The sequence below is a fragment of the Ochotona curzoniae genome, unplaced genomic scaffold (assembly GCF_017591425.1).
Source record: "Ochotona curzoniae isolate NIBS_2020 unplaced genomic scaffold, NIBS_Ocur_1.0 contig_2692, whole genome shotgun sequence".
Classification (NCBI taxonomy): Eukaryota; Metazoa; Chordata; class Mammalia; order Lagomorpha; family Ochotonidae; genus Ochotona; species Ochotona curzoniae.
This window is the reverse complement of record NW_024465556.1, coordinates 17,581,335-17,606,032: the sequence shown is the minus strand read 5'-3', so window position 1 is coordinate 17,606,032 and position 24,698 is coordinate 17,581,335. Positions and strand designations below refer to the sequence as shown.

Sequence of the window (24,698 nt, the reverse complement as noted above, 5' to 3'; positions counted from 1 at the left end):
CTTCCGATCCAGCTCCCTGCTTGTGGCCTGGGAAAGCAGTCGAGGATAGCCCAATGCCTTGGGACTCTGCACCCATGTGGGATACCCGGATGAACCCCTAGCTCCAGGCTTTGGATTGGCTCAGCTCCAACCATTGTGGCTGCTTGAGGAGTAAATCATTGGATGAAAGATCTTCCTCTCTGTCCCTCCTTCTCTGTATATCCTCCTTTCCAATTAAAAAACAAAAAAAATTGAACCTAGGCAGTCCATTATGGGATGTGAATTTCTCCATCATTGTTATACCATATCATTGCCGTGACTTTCTCTTTATGTTCAAGTCAATCTTTCCTGGAATATTTGTTTTTATTGTTAGATATTTTGCCCTCCCCACTGCCGTTTTAAATGGTTATCTTAATGTCCTAGAATGGGCTTTTGGGGACTGGTAATGTGCAATGATATCAGCCACCATCTGCAACCTCAGGCAGGCTGAATTCCTCCTTCTAACTCTGCTTCTGATTCAGCTTTGTGTACCTGTGCTTGGGCAGCCAGCAAAAGATGGTTCAAGTACTTGGACCCCTGTCACTCACTTGGGCATCCAGGAGGGAGTTCCTGGCTCCTATCTTTGATGAGATCCATGCCTGGCTGTTGTGATTTTTGGGAGTGAACCAACAAAGGGAAGTTCTGTGTAGCTCTCTGTCGTCTCTCTTCTTTGTTACTCTGCCCTTTAAAGAAGTAAACATTTTTCACGGGAATAAAGAATTATTTTCAATTGTTACGTGTGTTGCTGTAGCTCTTGAATGTGAAATCAGTATGGTTCCTTTTGGAGTGATGAAGTACTTTCCCTTTTTCATCAGGTCTTGTGGCACTTAGACATCTTCCGCCGTAGTTTTAGACAGCTTACAACTCACAAGTGCATGGGAGATTCCTGCATCTTTTGTGCTCTCAAGGTAAGAGCTTCAGGGACTGGTGGTGTGGTAGAATGCATTAAGCCACTGAGTCAGCGCTCTGTTTCAGAGGGCCAGCTGGAGAGCTGGCTACTCTGTTCTGCAGCAGAGGATGGCCCACATCCTTGGGAGAGAAGAATGGAGTTTCTTGCTCCTGGCTTTGGCCTGCCCTAGACCCAACTGGGCAGCCTTTTCTTTATCTCTCCCTCTCTTGGTGATACCCTGCCTTTTAATTCAGTCATTTTTAAATAATTGTAAAAAATTAGTGTTAAAATTATAATTACTTCAAATTACTTTTCTCACTACTGTTAAAGTTTCAGTTGCTCAATATTGAGGGTATTTGATTAATTGGGGCAATTTTAAAGAATTTATTTCTGAATAATCTGCCTGTGGTTTACTGCATAAATGGATATGATTGATTATGAAAGAGTTACTACCATGGCAGGTCCCGGCGTGATGGCTCAGTGGCTAAATCCTTACCTTGCATGTGTCGGCATCCCATATGGGCACCAGTTCAGGTCAGATATACAGAGAGGAAGATTTTCGATCTGCTGATTCACTCCCCAAGTGGCCGCACGGCTGGAACTGAGCCATTCTGAAGCCAGGATCCAGGAGCTCTTCGGGGTCTCCCACACGGGTGCAGGGTCCAAAGGCCTTGGGCTGTCCTTGACTGCTTTCCCAGGTCACAAGCTGGAAGCTGAATGGGAAGCAGATCAGCCAGGATTAGAACCGGTGCTCATGTGGGATCCTGGCATGTGCAAGCCAAGTACTTAAGCTGCTAGGCTACCATGCCTGGCCCAAAAATAAATCTTTTAAAAAACCCAAAAAATGAATTGCTACATGGGTCAGGTAGTCTTTTTTTTTTTTTTTTAAAGATTTATTTTTATTATTTTTTCATTGGAAAGGCGGATATACAGAGAGGAGAGACAGAGAGGAAGATCTTCCATCCGATGATTCACTCCCCAAGTGAGCACAACGGGCCGATACTATGCCGATCCGAAGCCAGGAGCCTCTTCCGGGTCTCCCACGCGGGTGCAGGTTCCCAAAGCTTTGGGCCGTCCTCGACTGCTTTCCCAGGCTACAGGCAGGGAGCTGGAAGGGAAGCGGGGCTGCCGGGATTAGAACCGGCGCCCATATGGGATCCCGGGCGTGCAAGGCGAGGACCTTTAACCACTTGCGCCACCGCGCCGGGCCCCGGGTAGTCTTTTTTTTAACCTTTTTGCCCCTATAGTTGCATTTGATATGATAGAATACTTACTCAAATGTGCTTTTTACCTTGATTATTTCCCTGAAAAGCTAATTATAAATTGTCATTTTGAGAGAATAAGAAATCAATAATTTAAAGGAGCTACCTGCCTTTTAAAAAAATCTTACTAATAAACTGTTCCTATTAAGTAATGCCAGTATTACATTTTTTTCTATTTCCCCATTTTTCCTATTACCATATTTAATATTCTTTTTAAAAATAAGATTTATAATCTTAAAGTCAGAGAGAGAAAGAGATCTTCCATCCAGTGGTTCATTCCCTAGAAGGTCACAACGGCCAGTCTTGGGCCAGGCTGAAGGCAGAAACTTCATCCAGCTCTCCTACATGAGTGGGAGGGTCCAGTTAGCTGGGCCATCTTCTGCTGCTTTGGGCTTATTAGCTGGGGCTTGGGGAAGGTGTTGGATCAGAAGTGGAGCAACCAGGTTGTGAACTGGAATCACAATACCAGCTCTCAAATTGAAATTTTAAGTCCCTGATAGACAGATATCCTTAGGAGATAAGTGGGTCTTCTGACATTTTTGCCCCTTGGGTCCTAAGCATCTTTGTTTAGCTTGTAGCAAAACATAGAGTATGAATTATTGATTAATTGAGTGGTTTCAATATTAATTTTAAATTGCAAGTTGATTATAACATGTTTCACATTGCTCATTGGAGAAAAAGTTCATCCAAAGAAACATGTGACCTGATTTTCTGAATGGTATATGCTTTTAGATAAGTAAGTAGTAACCCGGCCACTTGGTTATCAAGTTCAAGGGATGTCTGACTTGTGACATTCAGATGGTACTAGATCAGTGCTTGTTTGAGAGAGGTGAACCCTGGAGTAATCCTTGGGTGAAGATGTACTGCAGCTGCAAACTCTTCCCTGTACCATGAATGGAGCTTCTTTGACCTTGATTAGGCTTCTGACTGGTCAGTGCTGCGCTATGCTGCTCGTTGACCCAGATGAGATTCTGGAGAATTGGTTGCCCCACTATTATGCTTCATTCTCCAGAAGAACAAATTGGTACTTTAATGTCAATCAGTACCCTTATGAGCCAGGGAGACAGAAAACCAACTGGCAGAGTTCACAAGATGTATTCTGAGACACACAGTGCAAAAGGGAAGCTTTTTTGTTATTGTTGTTAACTTGCTGGAGCTGAGCAAGTATTTTGAAACGCCTTCAGAGAAGCATTTGCTTGTGATGGATAGGTAAATGGGCTTAGGAGATCAAAGGCTGTTATTTTGAATCTTCACAACTCTGGAAATGTGTTGGAATTCTGTACTTTCCTGATTACATCACCTCCATGTCTAAAAGGAGATTTGTTTTTCTTCCCTGCCTCTTTTGTTATGTTGTAAGTGTATGAAAGGTTTGTTTTTTTCCCCCTCTGTAAAGTGCTTTTCAATCCTTCAGTGCTATGTAAACATTAAATAATGAAGCTGTAGTTTGCATACACTTTCACATTTTAGATGGCATTGTTTGCATTCTTTTAATTATTGTATACTTAATTTGAAAAGTAGAAATAAACTTGTAATGCAGTTGGATTAATTTGAAAGTGTGGATGCACTAACCTTGATTCTATTAACTGAGAAATTTAGATTATTAGAATGATAGTTTTAATAAATATGTCTTCATCCAGGCTGGAGAGCTTCATTTCTTGAGAGATGAGTGTATAAGGTAATTAATCATCAGAATGTGGGTCCACGTTAAGAATGTCTCACCTATTTAAAAATATTTTTTAAAAGGGTTTATTTTTCATTGGAAAGTCAGATCTATAGAGAGAAGGCGATACAGACAGAAAGATCCTCTGTCCTCTGATTTACTCCCCAAGTGGCCGCACTGGACAGGGCTGAGCTGTTCTGAAGCCAGGAGCAAGGGGCTTCTTTGGGGTCTGCCACACAGGTGCAGAATCCCAAGGTCTTGGGCCATCCTCTACTGCTTTCCCAGGCCACAGACACAGAGCTGGATGGGAAATGGAGCAGCTGGGACATGAACCAGTGCCTGTGTAGGATCCCACTGGATACAAGACAAGGATCGAGGCACTAGGCTACTGCACTGGGCCCTATTTAAAAATATTTTTAGGGCCCGGCACAGTAGCCTAGCAGCTAAAGTCTTTGCCTTGAATGTGCCAGGATACCATTTGGTCACTGATTCTAATCCTTGCAGCCCTATTTCCCATCCAACTCCCTGATTGTGGCCTGAGAAAGCAATGGAGGATGGCCCAAAGCCTTGGGACCCTGTAGCCGCGTGGGAGACCTGGAAGAAGCTCCAGGCTCCTGGCTTCAGATTAATGCAGCTCTGACCTTTGCGGTCACTTGGGGAGTGAATCAATGGATGGAAGATCTTTCTCTCTGTCTCTCCTCCTTCCTGTATATCTGGCTTTCCAATAAAAGTAAAATAAATTAAGAAAAATGTATAGTAAAATATTTTTATATGATATGAAAGTAATGTATCATTGAACTAGATTGTAATCAGTATAACAAGCAAGAAATGCAAAGGAATGATACGAAGATTAGAACGAAGAAACAAAATTGTGATTATTTGCAGGTGTGATTTTGTTGTTTGAAAGGCGGTTTTATAGAGAAAATCACAGTTCTTCCATCTTCTGGTCCACTCCCCAGATGGTTGCAATAGTCAGAGCTGTACTGGTTGGAAGCTGGGAGCCAGTCTCCTGTGTGGATGCAGGGTTGCAAGTGCTTAGGCCTTCTGCTGTTGCTTTCCCAGGTGCATTAGCAGGGAGTGGAATCAGAAATGGAGCAGCTGAAACTCAACTGATGCCCCTGTGGGATGCTGGTGCTGTAGGCTTAGCCTACTTCCAATGCACCAGCTCTATGTTTTTAAAACTCTCTTAAATCTATTGGTTAAGAAAAGAATCTATAAGTTGCAGGTTGTTGCATGTAAGATTAAGGTATCTGATTTAGTTGTGTTTCTATAACTAGCACCAAACAGAAAATAAAATGGAAAAAAAGCTTTTGTCATAGCAACAATGTGTACATGTAGATATAAATAAATCTGATGGAGGCTGTAAGACATTTATATAAATCACTACAGGAATTCAATATGGTGACTAATCATAAAGTGGCTGTTGGAGTAGCTGTTTAGGTCAAAATAGAATTGTTTCTAGCACCTTTTATTCACCTTACCTTCTTTATCTGTTAAATCACCTGTCTTCGGAGTAAACACCATTTTTAAGGATTATTTGTTTTTATTTGAAAGGCAGGTTTACAGAGAGAAAGAGAGAAAAAATCTTCCACCCACTAAGTTCAGATGCTAAAATGGCTGCATCAGCCAGGTGTGTGCCAAGCCAAAACCAGAAGTCAGGAGCTAGAACTTCATCCAGGTTTCCCACATGGGTAGCAAGGACACAGGCACTTGAGCCATCTTTCACTGATTTCACAGATACAGCAGAGATTTAGGATGGAAGTGATGCAGCTGGGACTTGAACCGACATCCACATGGCAGGCTGCATCCCTGGTAACTGTTGTCTTACTGTTTCTGATCACTTTCTTATTTTATAGAATGCATAAAGTATTAAAACAACTTTAGAATTACTTGTTTGTGATTTTTTTTAACTGAGATCATTCTCTATGTATTTGTGTTTTCTTTGCTTCAACAATAGGGTTATGAAACCATCTTTTTGTGTAGGTTTAGTTTGTTCATTTTCATTGTTATATGATATTTCTTTGTGTAAATCTTTTCTTATCCATTTTACTGGTAGTCATTTGAATTGTTTATGGTGCTTGATTTTTATTAACAATATTACTAAGAACCTACTTATGTATGCCTACATCTATATATACAGTTCTTTTTTGTGAATGGTTATGTCTGAAATTACTACTCAATTAGAGGACTTATATTTTGCCATTTTTTTTTTTGAAACATTTAAAAGGCAGAGTAGCAAGGGGAGGATGGGGGGAGGAGGGAGGGAGGAATGGAGGGGAGAGGGAGGGAGGGAGAGAGAGAGAGAAAGAAAATCTTCTCTCTGCAGGTTTACTTCCCAAATGGTCAGAATGGCTAGGGCTGTGCCAGGCTGAAGCCAGGAGCCTGGAGCTTCTTCTGGGTCTGCCCCTGTGGGTATAGAGCCTAAGGACTTGGGCCATCTTCTGTTGTTTTCCCAAGCACATTAACAGGGCTCTGGAAGGGCAGTGGGGCAGCTGGAACTTGAACCAGCAGGCATATGAGATGCTAGTACTGCAGATAGAATTAGCTTCCTATGCTATGACAGCACTACCCTCTCTCCAGTTTTTTTTTAAAAGATTTATTTTTATTTGAAAGGCAGATTTTATATAGAGAGAAGGAGAGACACAGAGAGATCTTCAATCTGTTGATTCACTTCCCAGATGGCCTCAATGGGCAGAGCTGACCTGGTCTAAAGTTAGGAATCAGGAGTTTCTTCAGGGTTTCCCATGTGGACACAAGGGCCCACAAGCACTTGGGCCATCTTTTATTGCTTTCCCTGGCACATTTACAGGGAGCTGGATTGGAAGTAGAAGACCCAGAACTCAAACTGGTGCCTGTATGGGATCCCAGCACCACAGGTGGAGGCTCAATCTACTCTGGAATGGCTCTGGCCCCACTCTGGCTTTTTTAAACAGTGCAGTCTTCCATTGTTTCTACATGTTAAGTTTTGATATTCATGTATGCTCTGCTTGGCAGGTTTTTCCTTGAGAATAAGAAAAGTTACTTCTGAGATTTATTTTCTTTATTTCCTTTCATTTTATTTAGCATGCAGAGAGAGTGAGAGTGAGCTTCCATCCAGTGGTTCATTGCCCAAATGTCTCCCATCAACTGGCAGACAGGCTGAAGCAGGAGCTGTGTCCCAACTACTCTTTTTTTTTCTTTTTTTCTTAAAGATTTATTTTTATTTTTTTATTGGAAAGGCGGATATACAGAGAGGAGAGACAGAGAGGAAGATCTTCCGTCCGATGATTCACTCCCCAAGTGAGCGCAACGGCCGATGCTATGCCCATCCGAAGCCAGGAGCCTCTTCCGGGTCTCCCACACGGGTGCAGGGTCCCAAAGCTTTGGGCCGTCCTCAACTGCTTTCCTGGGCCACAGGCTGGGAGTTGGATGGGAAGCGGGGCCGCCGGGATTAGAACCGGCGCCCATATGGGATCCCGGGCGTGCAAGGCGAGGACCTTAACCACTGCGCCATCGCGCCGGGCCCCACAAATACTCTTAATTCCTAGCTGTCTTCTGGATAGCTAGGAGAATGCACACCCTGGAAGGCAGCAGATGATCAGTCCCTGCCAACCACTTGTAGGCTCCTTGGTTTGGGCTTTTTCCAGCCCTAGCTGTGGCTGTTATCTGGAGAGGGAACCAGTGAGTGGAAGAACCTCTTGTTCTCTTTCTCTTTTAAATAAAATGAAAGTAAGTAAGTAAAACAAATGTACAAGGTTAAAAATGAGTTTTTTTTTTTCTTGTGGCCTACATGGTAACATAGCAGACTAAACCTCCGTCGGAAACACTGACATCCCAAAGGGTGCTGATTCGAGTCCTGGCTGTTCCACTTCTGACCCAGCTCCCTGTTAATAGCCTGAGAAGCCAATGGAGACTACCCCTTTACCTACGTGGGAGACCTGGAAAAAGCTTCTGGCTCCTGGCTTTGGATCACTTCAGCTCTAGCTATTGTGACTGGAAAGTGAGCCAGCAAGATGGAAGATTTCTCTGTGACTCTGTAAATCTTTTAGAAAAAATGTGGGCCTGGCGTGATGGCCTAGCAGCTGGGGTCCTCACCTTGAATGAACCGGGATCACATATAGGCACTGGATCTAATCCCGGCATCTCTGCTTCCCATCCGGCTCCCTGCTTGTGGTCTGGGAAAGCAGTCAAGGACAGCCTAAGGCCTTGGGACACTGCACCCACATGGGAGACCCAGAAGAACTGGCTCCCGGCTTCGAATTGGTGCAGCACTGGCCATTGCGCTCACTTGGGGAGTTAATCATCGGACAGAGGATTTTCCTCTCTGTCTCGCCTCCTTTCTGTGTATCTGAGTTTGCAATAAAAATCAATAAATGTTTTTAAAAAATGAATAGAAATTTTATTGTAGAAAGTTTAAGGATGTCTGTTTACCAGAAGGCCCCATAAAATAGAGACAAGGGTACAAACTGCGAGAAAATACCTGCAATATATAAATCCACAAAGGATTAGTATTCAATTTAGAGCTCCAATAAAGGATAGATAGGAGATGGATGACGGCCAGCTCTGTGGGGATGCTGCTGTGGGGTGAGTCAGTGCTTGGGTCCTCTGCATTCCATATCAGAGTTCTGGGTTCATCCCCAGCTACTGCACGTGCATTCTGCTTCCTGCTTATCTGCGCCCAAGAGGGAGACAGATGAGCATTCAGATTCTTGGGTTCCTGCCACTCTTGTGGGAAACCTGGGTGGTGTTCGTGGTTCCTACTTCGACCTGCCCTGGCCCCTGCCTTTGCAGTTGTTTGGGAGAATGAAGCAGTGTTGGAAAATCTCATCTCTCTTTCTGTCTTTCAAGTAAAAGTGAAGTTGAATAAATTAGTAAAAATAGAAGATAAGTGGACAAGGATATATATAGGCATTTCTGAGAATAGAATATCCAGTGAACCCCAAGCATATATAATGTGCTTCTTGGCATTAGTAATTCAAAAAGTGTAATTAACCTTTCAGATTGGCAGAAATTTAAAATACTCATGTAATTGTTGCCTGCAAGGTAGGATAGAGGGTGCTTACATCCACTGCTATTTGAAATGCAGGTTGATATTATTACTTAGGAAAAAAATTCTTTTGAATATATCCAATTTGAGGAAATCGGTTGTTTTTTCTTTTGTTCCTTTTAATCATACCTTTTTTTTTTTTTAAGATTTATTTATTTGTATTGGAAAGACAGATTTACAGAGAGAAGGAGAAACAGAGAAAGATCTTCTATCTGCTGATTCACTCCCCAAGTGGCTGTAATGGCTGGAGCTGAGCCAATCTAAAACCAGGAGCCAGGAGCTTTTTCTGGGTCTCCCACATGGGTGTGGAGTCCCAAGGCTTTGGACCTTCCTCGACTTGTGCTTCCAGGCCACAAGCAGGGAGCTGGATGGGAAGTGGGGCAGCTGGGATTTGAACTGGCGCCAGTATGCAGTGCTGGAGCTTGTGTGGAGGGATTAGCCAATTGAGCCATCACACCTGGCCCAGAGAAAGTTTTTGAGTCTTTAGTAAGATTGAACATCAGCTGCCAGCCAGTGGTTTCACTCCCAGATATGTATTGCAGAAAATGTCTTCATATATTCTACACTAGAAAATATTAAGAATGTTGAAATCAGTCATTTCTTTTTTCATGTGATTAGTGAAATATGTCAATAACTCATACCAGCTACAGTAGAATGGATTTTTAAATTATGGTTTTCTTTTCATAGTATAATATTAGGTAGTAGTAAAGCTGAATGACCTCCAGTTACAAATCTTAGTTCACTGTAATCTCAAAAACCCCAGCCACATTGAACGGCAAAAAGCAAGTCACAGAAGGTTACATAAATTTTGATTGAATCTATTTAGATAGAAATCAAAACCAGGCAAAACTAAACAGCACATTTTTTGAGATTCATTCTTGTCATAAAACTAGAGAAAAAGCGATTTTCATCAAATTCAGGAAAGCAGTTCCCTCGGGAGGATGGAAGGAGGAGGATGTCATCAACTGGGCAGGTTCAGTTTCCTGTTCATGTTTTCATTTCTTTGAACTGGGAACATATATGGACATTTATGTATGTATTTATTTTGCTTTGTAATTATATAAATAACATAGAAACATATACTCATCCATATTATATTTGTGTTTTGTGTGCGTTTTTGTTGTTATATAACATAGAAAAGTATTGCACTCAATCTAAAAAGTACACTAAAGTATAAGGAAAAAGGAATTGCCTGAACGCCAGGACACAGAGTGTCACTGTATGTTTCCTCTCTGGCCTGTGATATTTCTGGGAATAAGTCTTTTTGCTCACTGTTTTTGTCTGAAGAGTAGATTTCTAAATTTTCTCTATCTGTAGCATTTTCCTACTTTTATGTTCTAACCTAAGACTACCCTTGGTTGCTATTTTAAGCTTACTATCTTCTTATGACCTTGAAGTGACTCCCAGTTGCCTCTTAAATCACTTTAAAAAGGCATGATTATAGATATTTTAAGACCTAATGTCACACTCCTTTTCCTCTCCTTCCCTTCCTTAGGCACTTTCCATCTCACTATGATAGCAGATGGTACACTTGCTATGCCTGCCTCCCAGACATTTCACATGCCGTTCACCTCAGAGTGTTTTCTGTGTTTTTCCAAACCACATCCACCTCACAGAACTCAACTTCAGAAAGTTACCTTCTTCATGACATTTTAAAAATACTGTTTGACTTTAACAATATTTAGCATGACTGAATATGCCATGCTTGGATATTCTCTCTTGGATTTCCTCGCAGTGCCCAGCACCGTGCCTAGACCTTACTGTCCTGGGCTGATGCACTCTTTAACTGTTGTTAGGTTTTAGTTACTCAGTTTTTCATACTTACTTATTTCCTTTCATTTGCTTTTTTCTGTTATGATATCTCATTCTTGAAAAGAGAGTTCGTTTGTGACCTTTGATCTTGGGTTTGTTTGTAGATCTGATAATGACACCTTTCTGTCTCACTGGATCAGAGAAGGGTGAGATGGTATGTGTGGTGTTAAGAGGCAGGTTTGATGATGGGAGGTTGATGAAGGAAGAGTGAAGGCCTGGGGTTCTGTCAGCAAAACAGCTGCTTGCTGTCCTACAGGTCAGGTGCACGTTAGTTTGTGGTATTTCTAGTGTGGGTGTGATCTGTATATTTGAATCCAATTTTTCTCATTGCTTGCCATTTAAAAATAGAGGAGTTGGTGGGCTCTTCATGATCTGTTTACATTGTTTAATGCTAAGGTTTTTTATTTTTATTATTATTTTTAGATTTATTTATATTTATTTGAAAGGCAAACTTTTAAAGAGGAAAGAAAGAGGTCTTCCATCTGCTGGCTCCCTGCCTAAGTGGCCACACTGGCTTGGGTGCTAACAGGATCCAAGAGCTTTTTTTCAAGTTTCCCACATGGATGCAGTGGTCCAAGGAGCTGAGGTATCCTCTGCTGCTTTCCTAGGTCCAGGGTACTAAATCAAAAGAGGAGCAGATGGGACTTGTACCAGTCCCCATGTGGAATGTTGGCACTGCAAGGCAGAGGATTGGCCTGTTGAGCTACTGCACTGGCCCCAGTTGCTAAGTTTGGTTTTTTTCCTCCCTTCCTTCCTTCCTTCCTTCCTTCCTTCCTTCCTTCCTTCCTTCCTTCCTTCCTTCCTTCCTTCCTTCCTTCCTCTCTCTCTCTCTTTCTGTTTTTCTTTCTCTCTCTCTCTATTTTACATTGCAATAGCATTGGCGTGGCTAGGACATGAACTGGTGCCATATGTGATGCCAGCACCACAAGGAGAAAGATTACCCTCTTCACCACTGTGCTGGCTCCATATGTTTGGTGTTTTTATAACATCAAACTTAAAAATTTCTTGCCAATTCTGTAAAGTCTAATTTCTTCTTACTTTTAATTAATTTTCATTTCCTTTGAAAAGGCAAAGAGACAGAGTTTACTCATCTAATGCTTGTAGACAGCCAGGACTGAGCCAGCTCACACAGGGACCCTGGAACTCAAGCTGAGTTTAAAGGAGGGGTTTGCGCTTCCTTGTCAGACTAAGGTCAGTGTGCATCATTGTTCTTTCTACAGTTGTGCACTTTACCTTGTAACAAGTCCTGTGCACTTGGCATTGGCCTTATGTGAACACCTTTTGGTTCATGTCTCCAGTAGCTTTTTTCTTTCTCTTCCATGAACATCTGTCACTATTCCTGTGCTGAGTCATCTTCACTATCATCTATGTTTTATGAAGTACTTTATAATTTCTTTGGTCATTTCTACAAAATGTTAATGATTATGCACTTTTTTGGTCCCACCAAATGTGCTGCTTTTTTTTTTTTAATTTGATGTTAAGTTTAACTTCTGCTTCAGAACCTTGCATGCAAGTTACCAATGATGGCTTTCATTAAAAAGAATTTGAGTTGGTGTGTTTTACTTACTTTGAACTATGTGCCTCTCAACTCTGACTTAGCAAGTAAAGGAAGTTTGTGAGCTAATTACTCTGCTCCCTAGAAACCCCCAATTTTTTCCCATGTAGTATCACTAAAATATTCTTTTTTCTTGACTGTAATTGTCATGACTGCAGCCCAGACCTCTTATTTATTAGTCATATTGAAGCTGCTGTCATACTCCAAGACCCCTGGGTATAACCTTACTTTGGTGTTGGCTTATTTATTTATCTCTGTTCAGGGAGGAAATCCGTCCTCTGTACTTAGTATGCTACAAAGATTTTGTTCTCCTTCCAGGGATTGTACTGGAGGCTTTGCAGTGCCAGGATGTGGGACAGAGTGTTTTTTGTTATAAGAAAAAAAGAATGTTGTATTGATTGATTAAACTCGACAAATCTCAATTAGTGATTTTTCTTTTTGAGAACGCTAGTAGAAGGTTTAAAAGCCAGGGAATCATGCTGGGTAGGGGATGGGCGGGTGGGTAAGAAGTAGCTTTTTATTTGTAGAATGTTCTGGAATGTCTGTATCTGGAAAATAGTACAACTGTTACCAAGGAACAGGATGGTGTATGCTCTGCTGAGAGACCACTTTGCTAATTTGGATGAAATTTGAGAGTTCAGGGGATACAACCTTTAATATCTTTTGACCTTGTGGCATTACTGAAATAAAAGCGCAAGAATTGTAGTGAAGTTAGGAATTAACGTCCCTTCATAAGTAACCCAATCTTGTAGATTGTAGAAGTGGGAAATTCTTCATTGTCCTTTAGTCATGGCTGGTATCAGAGAGTAATAATGCCACTATTCTGAATTATTGAAGCAGGATATTAGATGTCTGTATGACCCTGAGAAACTTTCCATAGTAATGAATAGCTGCCACATAAGTAAGCATTTCTTCATATGTAATTCAGATGCTATCTACTTGAGTTTTAATTTCTTTACTTTGGTTACCTATGGATATGAACACATGTATTTGGTCCTTTAATCCTTAATTTTTCCTTTTAAAGATTTATTTGTTTGTTTTTTAACTTGAAAATTAGACTTACAGAGGGAGACAGACAGGCAGAGATCCTCCGTTGACTAGTTCACTGTCCAAATGGTTATGATGGCTAAAACTGGATAGAACCTGGAGTTGGCAGCCAGGAACTTCTTCTGGGTCTCCTACTTGGGTGCAGGGGCCCAAGGGTTTGGGCTATCCATTGCTGCTTTTCTAGGTCATTAGCAGGGAGCTAGATTGGAAGTGGAGGAGCCGTGACTCTAACCTGTGCCTGTATGGGATGCTGGCTCTGCAGGTAGAGGATTAGCTTGCTATACCAACTTGCTGAGCCCTAGCCTTTAGTCTTTTTTTTTTTTTTAAAGATTTATTTATTTTTATTGCAAAGTCAGATATACAGAGAGGAGGAGAGACAGAGAGAAAGATCTTCCGTCTGATGATTCACTCCCCAAGTAACTTAAATAGGTGATGCTGTGCCGATCTGAAGCCAGGAGCCAGGAACTTCCTCCAGGTCTCCCATGCGGGTGCAGGGTCCCAAGGCCTTAGGCCATCCTCAACTGCTTTCCCAGACCACAAGCAGGGAGCTGGATGTGAAGTGGGCCTCTGGGATTAGAACCAGCATCTATATGGGATCCTGACGTGTGTAAGGCGAGGACTTTAGCCCCTAAACTACCGTGCTGGGTCCAGTATTGGTGTTTCTATCTGGCTTTTCCCTTTGAGATCTGTTTTGTATCAGTAGCAGGAATGAGTGTAGTAGGTAGTTTATGGTGCTAATTAGCCTCACAACTGTATATTCAAGGTACTGAGTTATGAATGGATGCTAATAAACCCTTGAACCTCAGAGGAGATTTGGTAGAGATAACCAAGTTTATGTTAAAGAGACTGATGTAGGACATATGGATGCTTTTCTAATCAGGAAGCCCAGCAGGTAGCTGTTTTTATGTGTAAGTTTAGAGAATCCTAAGTGAGAAACTACCCAGCTATTCTTTGCCTTTTCAAAGTTAGATCATGTTTCTGTTAAGTTGACTAGGTGACTGACGGTATAAAGCAATTATTTTTATCTTTTCTGGGGATGTGGTAATGGTATTGTTCTGTTTTAAATAAAAAATTCTCTTTTTAAGAGAGAGCCTCTGAAAGATGAAAAATGCTTGGCAATATGCTTCAAAATGATCTAAGAATGGAGCAAGTGCTGAGATTGGCCATGGATGCATAATTGTTCCAACTGGAAGATGTAGTTAGGAGGTTATTATGTTGGTCTGTTTACTCTTGCATGTTTGAGATTTTCTACAATTAAATGTTAGAGATTCTTTTTTATTGCCCAAGAGTAAATCTTCATACTCCATCCCCTTGCCCTCGTCCCCTCCCTTTAAAAGAGAACTTTCAGTAATCTTTTAAACATGAAAAAACAGTGAGGTTTTTCTTTTCTGGAAGTCAGTGGTCCTTAAATCCTTTATCTTACTTCCAGAGTTTACCAACAGGATAGGTTGGCCAAATTTAAGTTCTGTGATTTCCAGGTGGTGTATACAAAGGGATAATCACGAGAAACAAAAAGATGACATGGGAAGCTCAGATACAGAAAGAAACCCTAAGAGTTCAGTTGGTGGCAAGGTGGAAAGTGTGTCGTGCCTTAGCAGAAGATATTGTTGGTTCGCCCTCAGTGATGGGTTAGACTGCCGACTGGGGCGCTTTCCAATGAGTTTGGATGCATAAAGTGCCAAAATTAGTCATAGCCTTTCTCCTAAATCCCCACCTTCTCTACTTGTGACTTCTTTTAGATGTGAAATTAAGAAATCTCAAGAGAGAAATAAACAGCTGTTCCCCGCCTCAAGACAAGAGTCTGTGTTTCAGTGGAAAAAACTGAGGCAACAGCTGCATTAGTAGCTGTCAAAGCACAGAGATTTTCTGTCTTTATGACACTTTTGTTGTATTTACATGGTTCTTACTAATCCAAACAATTATGTGTTCATGTGTATAGAATTGTTTGCTATTTGATCCAAGAGAGCTGGGTGGTGAAATCACCTGCTTTTAGTCATTAGAGTCTTGTTGCTTTTGTACTGCATCCAAGAAAGTAGTTAACAGACAAACAGTAATTGCCTTTCCTGAGAATGAAAAGGAAGACCTCTGGTTTCACCCTGAGAAGATCAGAGAGAAACCTCAAAGGTGGGTTTTCTTTGCTTGTTGAAATGGAACCATCAAGGACCCCAGAGGGTTTTGGTCTCTACCCTTTCTCCCTCCCTGCTGTAGAGCTCACTGACTGGAAGAATACCAGTTTTTGTTCCTTATTGGTGCTGCCACCTGTTCTTGCTGCTGAACTAAATGTTCTTGGCTTTCTTTGGTGTGAACAGGATCTCCCTCTGGGAAAGGTGGGAGGAGGGTGAAAAAGGGAACAGGAGGAGGCCCGTTCCAGTCCCTGTGCTCATGTGAGAGGGACACACAGGGGTTAGTGTGCTGCTCTAACAGAGGGGCTTTGTGCTCAAGTTTCTTCCGGAGCTGCAGCTTCCCAGATGCGTGCTGGGCAAGCTGGGGCGGCTTCATCCCTAATGTACTTGCTTCTCCCTGACAATAGCAGAGCAAGACTAACAACAAGAATTAAACTATGAAGATGGAGGAGATGTAGTCAGAGTCTGTTGGAAATGCATTCAGATACTGAGTGTATTTGGGGAAAACTACTTGTAATAAGTGGGAAGAGAGTGTTACAAGGAAAAGGTGAGACTGAAGCAAGACCCAGATTTGTTGGTTTCAGACTCGTGGTGGGTGCAGACAGAGCTCTGACCTGAGAGCCTTTCCTTTGTCTGTGAAGTCCTTGTTATCCGAGTCAGGGAAAGCCTACCTCCCCTGAATGGGAGCAGCTGAGTAGAGGATAGAGAAGTTTGCTTGTTCCTACTCTGCTCTCACAGACCCAGAAAGTAACTCAAGATAGAAGCAGGTGACTCAGAGGTCTTCTTCAGCATAGAACAGAGGTATATAGCCTCTTTGGCAACACAAAATGACTCGAGGTACAATGACACAATAGCCTAAAGCTTAGATGACACCTGCCATGCTGTCAAGTGTTTGATATCTGAAATATGTCACAAGGTCCATGGAAAAATAGAATTAAAAGGTAAATTGTGTGTCACCGAAATTGAAATCCATGTATCATCTTTTCATAATTCATATTTCCATGAACTTACTGAAGTAGCCTAGGATGTATATATGTTTTTAAACATTTATTTTATTTTAAAATTTTTATTGGAAAGGTGGATATTCAGAGAGGAGGAGAGACAGAGAGGAAGATCATCCATCGGATGATTTATTCCTCAAGCAGCCAATGGCCGGAGCTGAGCCATTCCAAAGCCAGGAGCCCAGAGCTTCTTCTGCGTCTCCCACGTGGGTGTAGAATCCTAAGGCTTTGGGCTATCTTGAACTGCTTTCCCAGGTCACAAGCAGGGAGCTGGATGGGAAGTGGGGCTGCCAGGATTAGACCTTGCACCCATGTGGGATCTCAGTATGTGCAAGGTGAGGACTTCAGCTGCTAGGCTACTGTGCGAGACCCAAGGGTGTGTATTTTTAATGTTAAAATAACCATAGTAGATAAATGCTATTATTTTTTACTTTAAAAAAATTATCTGTTATTTTTATTTTAAAAGTAGTTACAGAGAAAAGGAGAGACAGAGAAAAGGAGGGGGATATTCTATTGTAAATGGCTGTAATGGCTAGAGCCAAGAGCCAGGAACTTTGTTTGGGTCTCCCATTTGGGTGCAGGGTCCCAAACAATTGAGCCATCCTCTGCTGCTTACCAGGCCTTAAGCAGGGAGCTGGATCAGAAGTGGAGCATCCAGGACTTGAAGGGATGCCAGTGACAGAGCGTAAGTTTAGCCTACTGTGCCATGGTATTGACTCCCTATTATTAAATAACTTTTTTAGAAAGGAAAGCTGGGGGCTTAGCACAGTAATGTAGCAGTTGAAGTCCTAGCCTTGCACGCTCCAGGATCCCATATAGATGCTGCTTCTAGTCCCAGAGGCCCCACTTCCCATCCAGCTCCCTTCTTGTGGTCTGGAAAAGCAATTGAGGATGTCCCAAGGCCTTGGGCCCCTGCACTTGCGTGGGAGACCCGAAAGAAGCTCCTGGCTCCTGGCTTCGGTTCGGCACAGCATCGGCTGTTTAGGTTACTTGGGGAGTGAATCATCAGATGGTAGATCTTTCCCTCTGTCTCTCCTCTTTGTAGATCTGAATTTGCAATAAAAAAAAAAAAGAATAAATCTTAAAAAGTTAAATTCCTTGGGCAAGGCTACGTATGTGATGATTATCAGGATTGCCATTTTGGATCCACTTTCGACTCCAGAGATCATGTTCTTAGTTATTAAAGTATGCCATCTCCTGGTGGAGCCCTGTGCCTTTCTTTCCCAAACAGGGCCGTGTGAACCACAGGAAATAGAAAGTGATTGGAATGACTACATTCGCGGTTTTGCCTTAATCGTCATGACTGGTGCCATGTATCGGAGTAGGGCCTTCATGAGGACCAGTGGATGTCTTTTAGCACCTGGGCTTAATTCTCAAGGAAACCCAGTTAAGAAACACTAAGTTGGCCACAGTTTACATGTCAAATTTCTACAGAAATATCTTAGAAATAACTTTTTAAGATTTTGTTTCTTTACTTTTTAGTGGAAAGTCAGATATACAGAGAGGAGAGACAGAGAGGAAGGTCTTTTGTCTGGTGATTCACTCCCCAAGCTGCCACAGTGGTTGTAGCTGAGCTGATTCAAAGCCAGGAGCCAGAAGCCTCTTCTAGATCTCCCAGGTGGGTGCAGGGTCCCAAGGCCTTGGGCCCGTTTTTGACTGCTTTCCCAGGGAGCTGGATGGGAAGCGAGACTGCCAGAATTAGAACCAGTGCCCATATGGGATCCTGGTGTGTGTAATGCAAGGAATTCAGCTGCTAGGCTAGCACACTGGGCCTAAGATTTATTTATTTTTGTTGGAAAGTCAGGTTTATAGAGAGAGACAGAGAGAAAGATCTTCCATCCACTGGTTTACTCACCAAATGGACACTATGCCTTAGCAAGCCAATCTGAATAGGGTGACCAGGTAATGCTATAATGGGAAAGTAATTGTTGCATAGAAACCTTTAGGAAATTAACATTTGAGCTGAATGGATATCTAAAGGAAGAGATTTTGGCTGTTGATGTAACTTTTAGAGTTGCAATGTATATGCGTTTACAACTGTGGTACTAGAAGAACTCATCAAGAGTGTGAGTGAGTATACGCAGTCTAGAGGCGGGTGACTGGAGGCGGGTGACTGGAGATCTGAGTTCCAGAATTGTAAAGGAACCAGCAGAGGCAATGCGTCACAGACCAACAGATCAGAAGAAAATCCCTCACTTTAAATTATTGAATGAGAGAAAGAGAGAAAGAAAATCAGGAGAGTGTGATACCCTGGAAGCTCTGGGGAGAAAGCATTTAACAGAGCAGCTGTGTTAAATGCTGTTGATAGACCAAATGAGATGAGGACTAAGAATTAATTGACAATTCTTTGTAAATCATATAGGCATGTTTATAAAGTAGTCTTAACTTCCAGTCTCATTGGGAATATGCCTGGAAAAATAGCACTGTATTTATTTTTGTGTGAAAAATTAATAATAATTCAATAATAATTTAATATTAATTTAATAATTTAAAGTGAGGGATTTTCTTCTGACGGTCTGTAATGCATTGCCGAGTGAGTCATTTAATGGGTTGGGTGAGTGAGAATCTGGGATACAGGATGTTGAAGAATATACTCTCATCCCTGGGGTGGGTCTACTGCTTCCTGACAAAGACTTACCAAGCTAGGTGCCAATTGTCGCCTTTGTGTCCATTCTTTGGATGATACATCCGTCAGGATCTAGAGGAAGGTAGAGGTAAGAGATAATAGCTGCATTTAGTTACACCAAAATAAACAAACCATTATACATGAAGATACACCATAGCTGCACTGGGCATTGAGCCCAGCAGTGGAAACTTGATCATGGCTCATGTGAGAGTGCCTGGTTCGATACCTGGCTGCTGTCCTGACTCAGCTCCAGCTCCTGCATCAGCTGCTTGCTGATGCTGACTCTGGGATAGACTAGTGATGGCTTGAGTAATTGGATCTCTACCATCCACGTGGGTGATCCAGATTGTGTTCCTGGTGTTCCTGGTGTTTAGTGAATGGGAGTTGCTCTAGATCTGTGAATCTCTCTGCAGCTCAAATACGTTAAAAACTAAACAGAACAAATTACCATAACACAAATCAGGTTATATGAAAAAGTCCAGGGAGACTAAATATAGTTAGAAAGACTAAATTCTGATAGTACTAATTTTTTTTTAAAGATTTATTTTTATTATTATTTTTTTATTGGAAAGGCGGATGTACAGAGAGGAGAGACAGAGAGGAAGATCTTCCATCCGATGATTCACTCCCCAAGTGAGCGCAACGGGCCGATACTATGCCGATCCAGAGCCAGGAGCCTCTTCCGGGTCTCCCACGCGGGTGCAGGTTCCCAAAGCTTTGGGCCGTCCTCGACTGCTTTCCCAGGCCACAGGCAGGGAGCTGGAAGGGAAGCGGGGCTGCCGGGATTAGAGCCGGCGCCCATATGGGATCCCGGGCGTGCAAGGCGAGGACCTTTAACCACTTGCGCCACCGCGCCGGGCCCTGATAGTACTAATTTTTAATAAGAATGCGGGGAGGGCCTAGTGCAATGGCTCAATTGGTTAACCTCTCCCTCCCACACACAACAAGCACTGGGATCCCATCCCATATGGGTGCCAGTTCGAGTCCTGGCTGCTTCACTTCCCATCCAGCTCTCTGCTTGTGGCCTGGGAAAGCAGTGGAGAATGGCCCAGAGTCTTGGGACCCTGCACCCATGTGAGAGACCCAGAGGAAGCTCCTGGCTCCTGGATTCAAATTGGCAGAGCTCTGACTGTTTACTTGGTGAATGAATCAGTGGATGGAAGATCTTTCTCTCTCCTCTGTAAATCTGGTTCAAATAAAAATAAATAAATAAAAAGAATATGGGGAAGTTTATATCACATACAGATAAAGTTGGCTAGCCTCTTTAAAATAGCAAAAATCAGGGTTGACCACATTGTCTGTCAATACAGAAATGCATAATAGATGTGACATTGTCTTTTATTGCACATATAATCATGGATAGATTAAAAATAATGCTAAATCTAAAAACCACATGCAAGTAAAAATCAATGTGATACTTTTATGTAAATCAAAAAAGGACTTATATAAATGTATAACTGTACTGTGTATTTAAGGATGTAGACTTGCAAAAATATTAGAAAGAAAATTGTGCAGCAAATTCATGACAATGGTTGGAAGTGAGTGGGGTAGTCAGTTGGGAGTTGAGCTGTACCTGTAGCTGGAAATGTGTGTGGCTGAATGTTTGTTTCTGAGTGATAGATGTGCAGGCTTTTGTTACGTTCTTCTTTGTGTTTTTTGATGATTTTATAAATAGCTATTTTTTTAAAAAAAAGATCAAAGTTTAACAGAAGGAACAAGCAGTAATGATTTCCTGCCAGTACATTTATATGTGTCTTGCTCTTTTAAAATTTTCTAGCTCTATGTGTATTAGAGGAAATGGGATAACTGCATATCATTCATTCATGGTTTGCTCTAGTGTAACCTTGATCTAATGTAGCATCATGCCAGAGGGAAGTGAGGACCCTTATTAGCACATATTGTGCCATTCATTTTGACTCTGGATTTTTTTTTTCAAATCAACTGCAAGCATATGGAAAATAGATTTAGTTCATAGTTATCAGCATGGGGAAGCTAGTGTGCTGACTGGAATCTGAGAAGTTTAATAACCACATTGTGCCTTTTCTCTTGTCTAACCTCTTCCCCACAGGGAATCTTTAACCAGTTTCAGTGCAGCAGTGAAAAAGTGCTTCCATCTGACACTCTCCGCAGTGCACTGGCAAAGACTTTCCAGGATGAACAGCGTTTCCAGCTGGGAATTATGGATGATGCTGCCGAGTGCTTTGTAAGTGCCGCCCTCTGGCCCGCTTTGATATAGGGTAGGACTGTTTTGGTCCCCATCAGGGACTGGGTACCTTAGGATGGAACTTTCTTTCTTTCTCTTCTCTTCTTTTCTTTTCTTTTTGCATGATGTGATCCTGTTTTTGTTTTTGTTTTTTAACGGTTTTTTTTTATTTTGAATTTTTGAATTATGTGTTACAATTTAGTACACACTGGGATTTCCCCCCAAACTTACATCCCCCCGTCAGATTTTCCTCATTTTCCTACAGTGGTATAATAGGATGGAATTTTCTGATCCCTGATCTCTTTGGTTAGAATTAGGAGTCCTGTGGCTTCACAGAGCTCTAGAGTCTCTCTGCTCTTGTGCTGTGACTCACCTAGAGTTTATTATTGTTCTTCAGACTCAGTGTCGTTCTGTGTTTGCCATTGCACAAACAGGTGGTTATCACCTTCAGAGGAGCCAAGGCTCATTAAAGCACAACTTGTTAAGTGCACCTGCAGAGCTTCTCCGTTAAGTTGCCTGGAGGGAGGTCCACAGCTGTCCATCTCTAACAAATTCTTAGTGATCCTGCTGCTGGGTGCAGCTGGGAACTACAGGATTGAACCCCTCCATTTCTTTCTTTTTTTTTTTTTAAGATTTATTTATTTTTATTACAAACTCAAATATACAGAGAGGAGGAGAGACAGAGAGGAGGAGAGACAGAGAGGAAGATCCTCCCCAAGTGAGCGCAATGGCCAGTGCTGTGCCAATCCAGAGCCAGGAGCCAGGAACTTCTTCCAGGTCTCCCATGCGGGTGCAGGATCCCAAAGCATTGGGCTGTCCTCGACTGCTCTCCCAGGCCACAAACAGGGAGCTGGATGGGAAGTGGAGCTGCTGGGATTAGAACAGGCACCCATATGGGATCCCGGCACGTTCAAGGCGAGGACTTTAGCCACTAGCCATGCTGCCGGGCCTGAACCCCTCCATTTCTTTTTTTTTTTTTTTAAGATTTATTTTTATTATTTTTTCATTGGAAAGGCGGATATACAAAGAGGAGAGACAGAGAGGAAGATCTTCCATCCGATGATTCACTCCCCAAGTGAGCGCAACGGGCCGATACTATGCCGATCCAAAGCCAGGAGCCTCTTCCGGGTCTCCCACGCGGGTGCAGGGTCCCAAAGCTTTGGGCCGTCCTCGACTGCTTTCCCAGGCCACAGGCAGGGAGCTGGAAGGGAAGCAGGGCTGCCGGGATTAGAACCGGCGCCCATATGGGATCCCGGGCGTGCAAGGCGAGGACCTTTAACCACTTGCGCCACCGCGCCGGGCCCTGAACCCCTCCATTTCTAAAGAGAGTTGAACTGGCTATGTTCAACACAGTGTAGTTTGCTATGTAGACAGCAACATTACACCAAATAACTTTGATGTTAGGACCTGATTCTCTTGAAATCTTTGTTCTATCAGTCTTCAAAAGGCTTTCTGTGTACAACTATTAAAAATATCTGAGAGTGATATAAACCCCATAACAGAGTAAAAATTGGACCAAAATTACTAGCACTGCCGGAAACATGGGTCACTGATACATTGCTGAGGGTAGGTGAAAGGAAAAAGCTACTCTGGAAAATAATTTGGCAGTTAATTAAAAAAATTAAATGTGTGGCTGTCATATAATCCAGGGATTGCATTCCTGGATGTACATCCCAGAAGTGAAAACTTGTTTTCATACAGAAACCTGTATGTGAATCTGCATGGAAGCTTTATGCAGAATAGGTGAGAGCTCAGAACAGCTCAAGTGTCTTTTAGGCATAGATGATTAAACAAATCATGGTATGGAATATTAGGCATCAATAAAAAGGAATGGGGTATTGACTTGTACAGTAATTTGAATGGACTGCAAGGAAGAACTGAGTGAAAAGTACAGTCTCCAAAGGTTATATACTGGCTCATCCAGTTTGTGTTACACAGAGATGGAGATGGGAGAACACTTCAGTGGTTACTGGCGCTGAGAGGTGTGAGACAGGTAAGGCTATAGAAGGGTAGTCTGAGGCAGTCACATGACGGAACTCTTGTGTATTTTGTGGTGACATACAATAACATGGTTGTACATGTACCTTGTGTAGAGGTACACACAGATGAGTACAAGTAAAACTGGTGAAATTAAACACATTGGATTACACCACTATACTTTCTGCTTTTGATATTGTACTAATTTTTGTTTTTAACATTAGAGATATACCTCCCTTTGAGAAGGATTGCTATTTTTCTGGTAAAGGGCTTTACTAATTTGTACATTTGTCTTTTAAGTATTGTTGGTACACTATGTTTGTTCTTTTCTTGTCAGGAAAACCTCCTGATGAGAATTCACTTCCACATTGCTGATGAAACCAAAGAGGATATATGTACTGCCCAACACTGCATATCTCACCAGAAATTTGCAATGACCTTGTTTGAGCAGGTGAACCCTATGTAGAGCCCCATCTCTTCTTAGACCTTTTCTTCCAGAACACTTTCCCTGGGACATGGGGCGTTAAGTGGGTGACTGCTTAGCCGTGCTTCTCTGTCTTCCGTGCAGTGTGTGTGTACCAGCTGTGGTGCCACTTCGGACCCGCTGCCTTTTATCCAGATGGTGCATTACATTTCCACCACTTCCCTTTGGTGAGTTGGACAGGGTGATTTTATTTGTTTACTTGTTAAAAAGAGAGAGCGAGAGATCTTCCACTCTGAGTGGTTCCTCAGACGGCTGCTATGGCTGGGGCTTGATCAGATAGAAGCCAGAAATTGGGAGCGTCATGCAGGTCTCCCACATGGGTGTAGGTGCCTAAGCGCTTGGGTCGTCTTTCACTGCTAAAGGTGCGTCAACAGGGGGCTGGACTGGAAGCAGATCAGCCAGGACTCAACTGGTGTCTATTGTACCACAATACAAGCCTCCTTACAGGGTTTTCTATTGAATTGTCATGCAATAACCGAAGGCAACTAAATAATTTATATCCTTATTGCTGAGTCTGTGCCATGGTGCAGGAATCCAGAACAGTAATTTTAAAATAACCTCTGTTCTTCTTTCCTGTCCGAAGCCTCTCCATTTCTTATGCTCAATTCTGGTCAGGCAAGTGAGAGGAGAAATGGGGAGTGTATGAGCTTTGCTTTAGCCGTTACTGGGTTGAGGGGACACTGAGGCTGGTCAGGACATGGAGGCTATGAGAGGAAAAAAGTCAAACCTGTGAATTAGAAATTTGCATGATTTATTTGATCTGCCTATAACTCAATGCAACTCCCGCCATCATCCCCTTATCTGAAGCAACCAGGCTATTTGTATGCTGGAAAGGCGAGAAAAACCTTCCCCCAGCATGTTTGGTGAACTGCTGCAGAATGCCAGCACTATGGGGGATCTGCGCAACTGTCCTGTGAGTCAAGTTGGGGTGGGAAGTTAAGGGTGGGAAGGCAAACCCTGACATCTGTGCCATTGAGGCAGAGCCACTGGAAATGCATTGGACAAGGCTCTCGTG

General features: G+C 42.4%; 1 protein-coding gene across 1 annotated transcript in view; it reads left to right on the top strand.

Annotated features, from left to right (window-relative positions):
• USP54 (ubiquitin specific peptidase 54) overlaps window positions 1-24,698 on the top strand; it is a 109,416-nt gene that overhangs the window by 49,333 nt on the left and 35,385 nt on the right. The window contains exons 4-9 of the mRNA XM_040975953.1: window positions 834-926; window positions 21,088-21,222; window positions 23,537-23,650; window positions 23,768-23,850; window positions 24,283-24,351; window positions 24,491-24,596. Of these exons, the coding sequence (XP_040831887.1) occupies window positions 834-926; window positions 21,088-21,222; window positions 23,537-23,650; window positions 23,768-23,850; window positions 24,283-24,351; window positions 24,491-24,596 (600 nt within the window). The remainder of the gene's footprint in view (window positions 1-833; window positions 927-21,087; window positions 21,223-23,536; window positions 23,651-23,767; window positions 23,851-24,282; window positions 24,352-24,490; window positions 24,597-24,698) is intronic.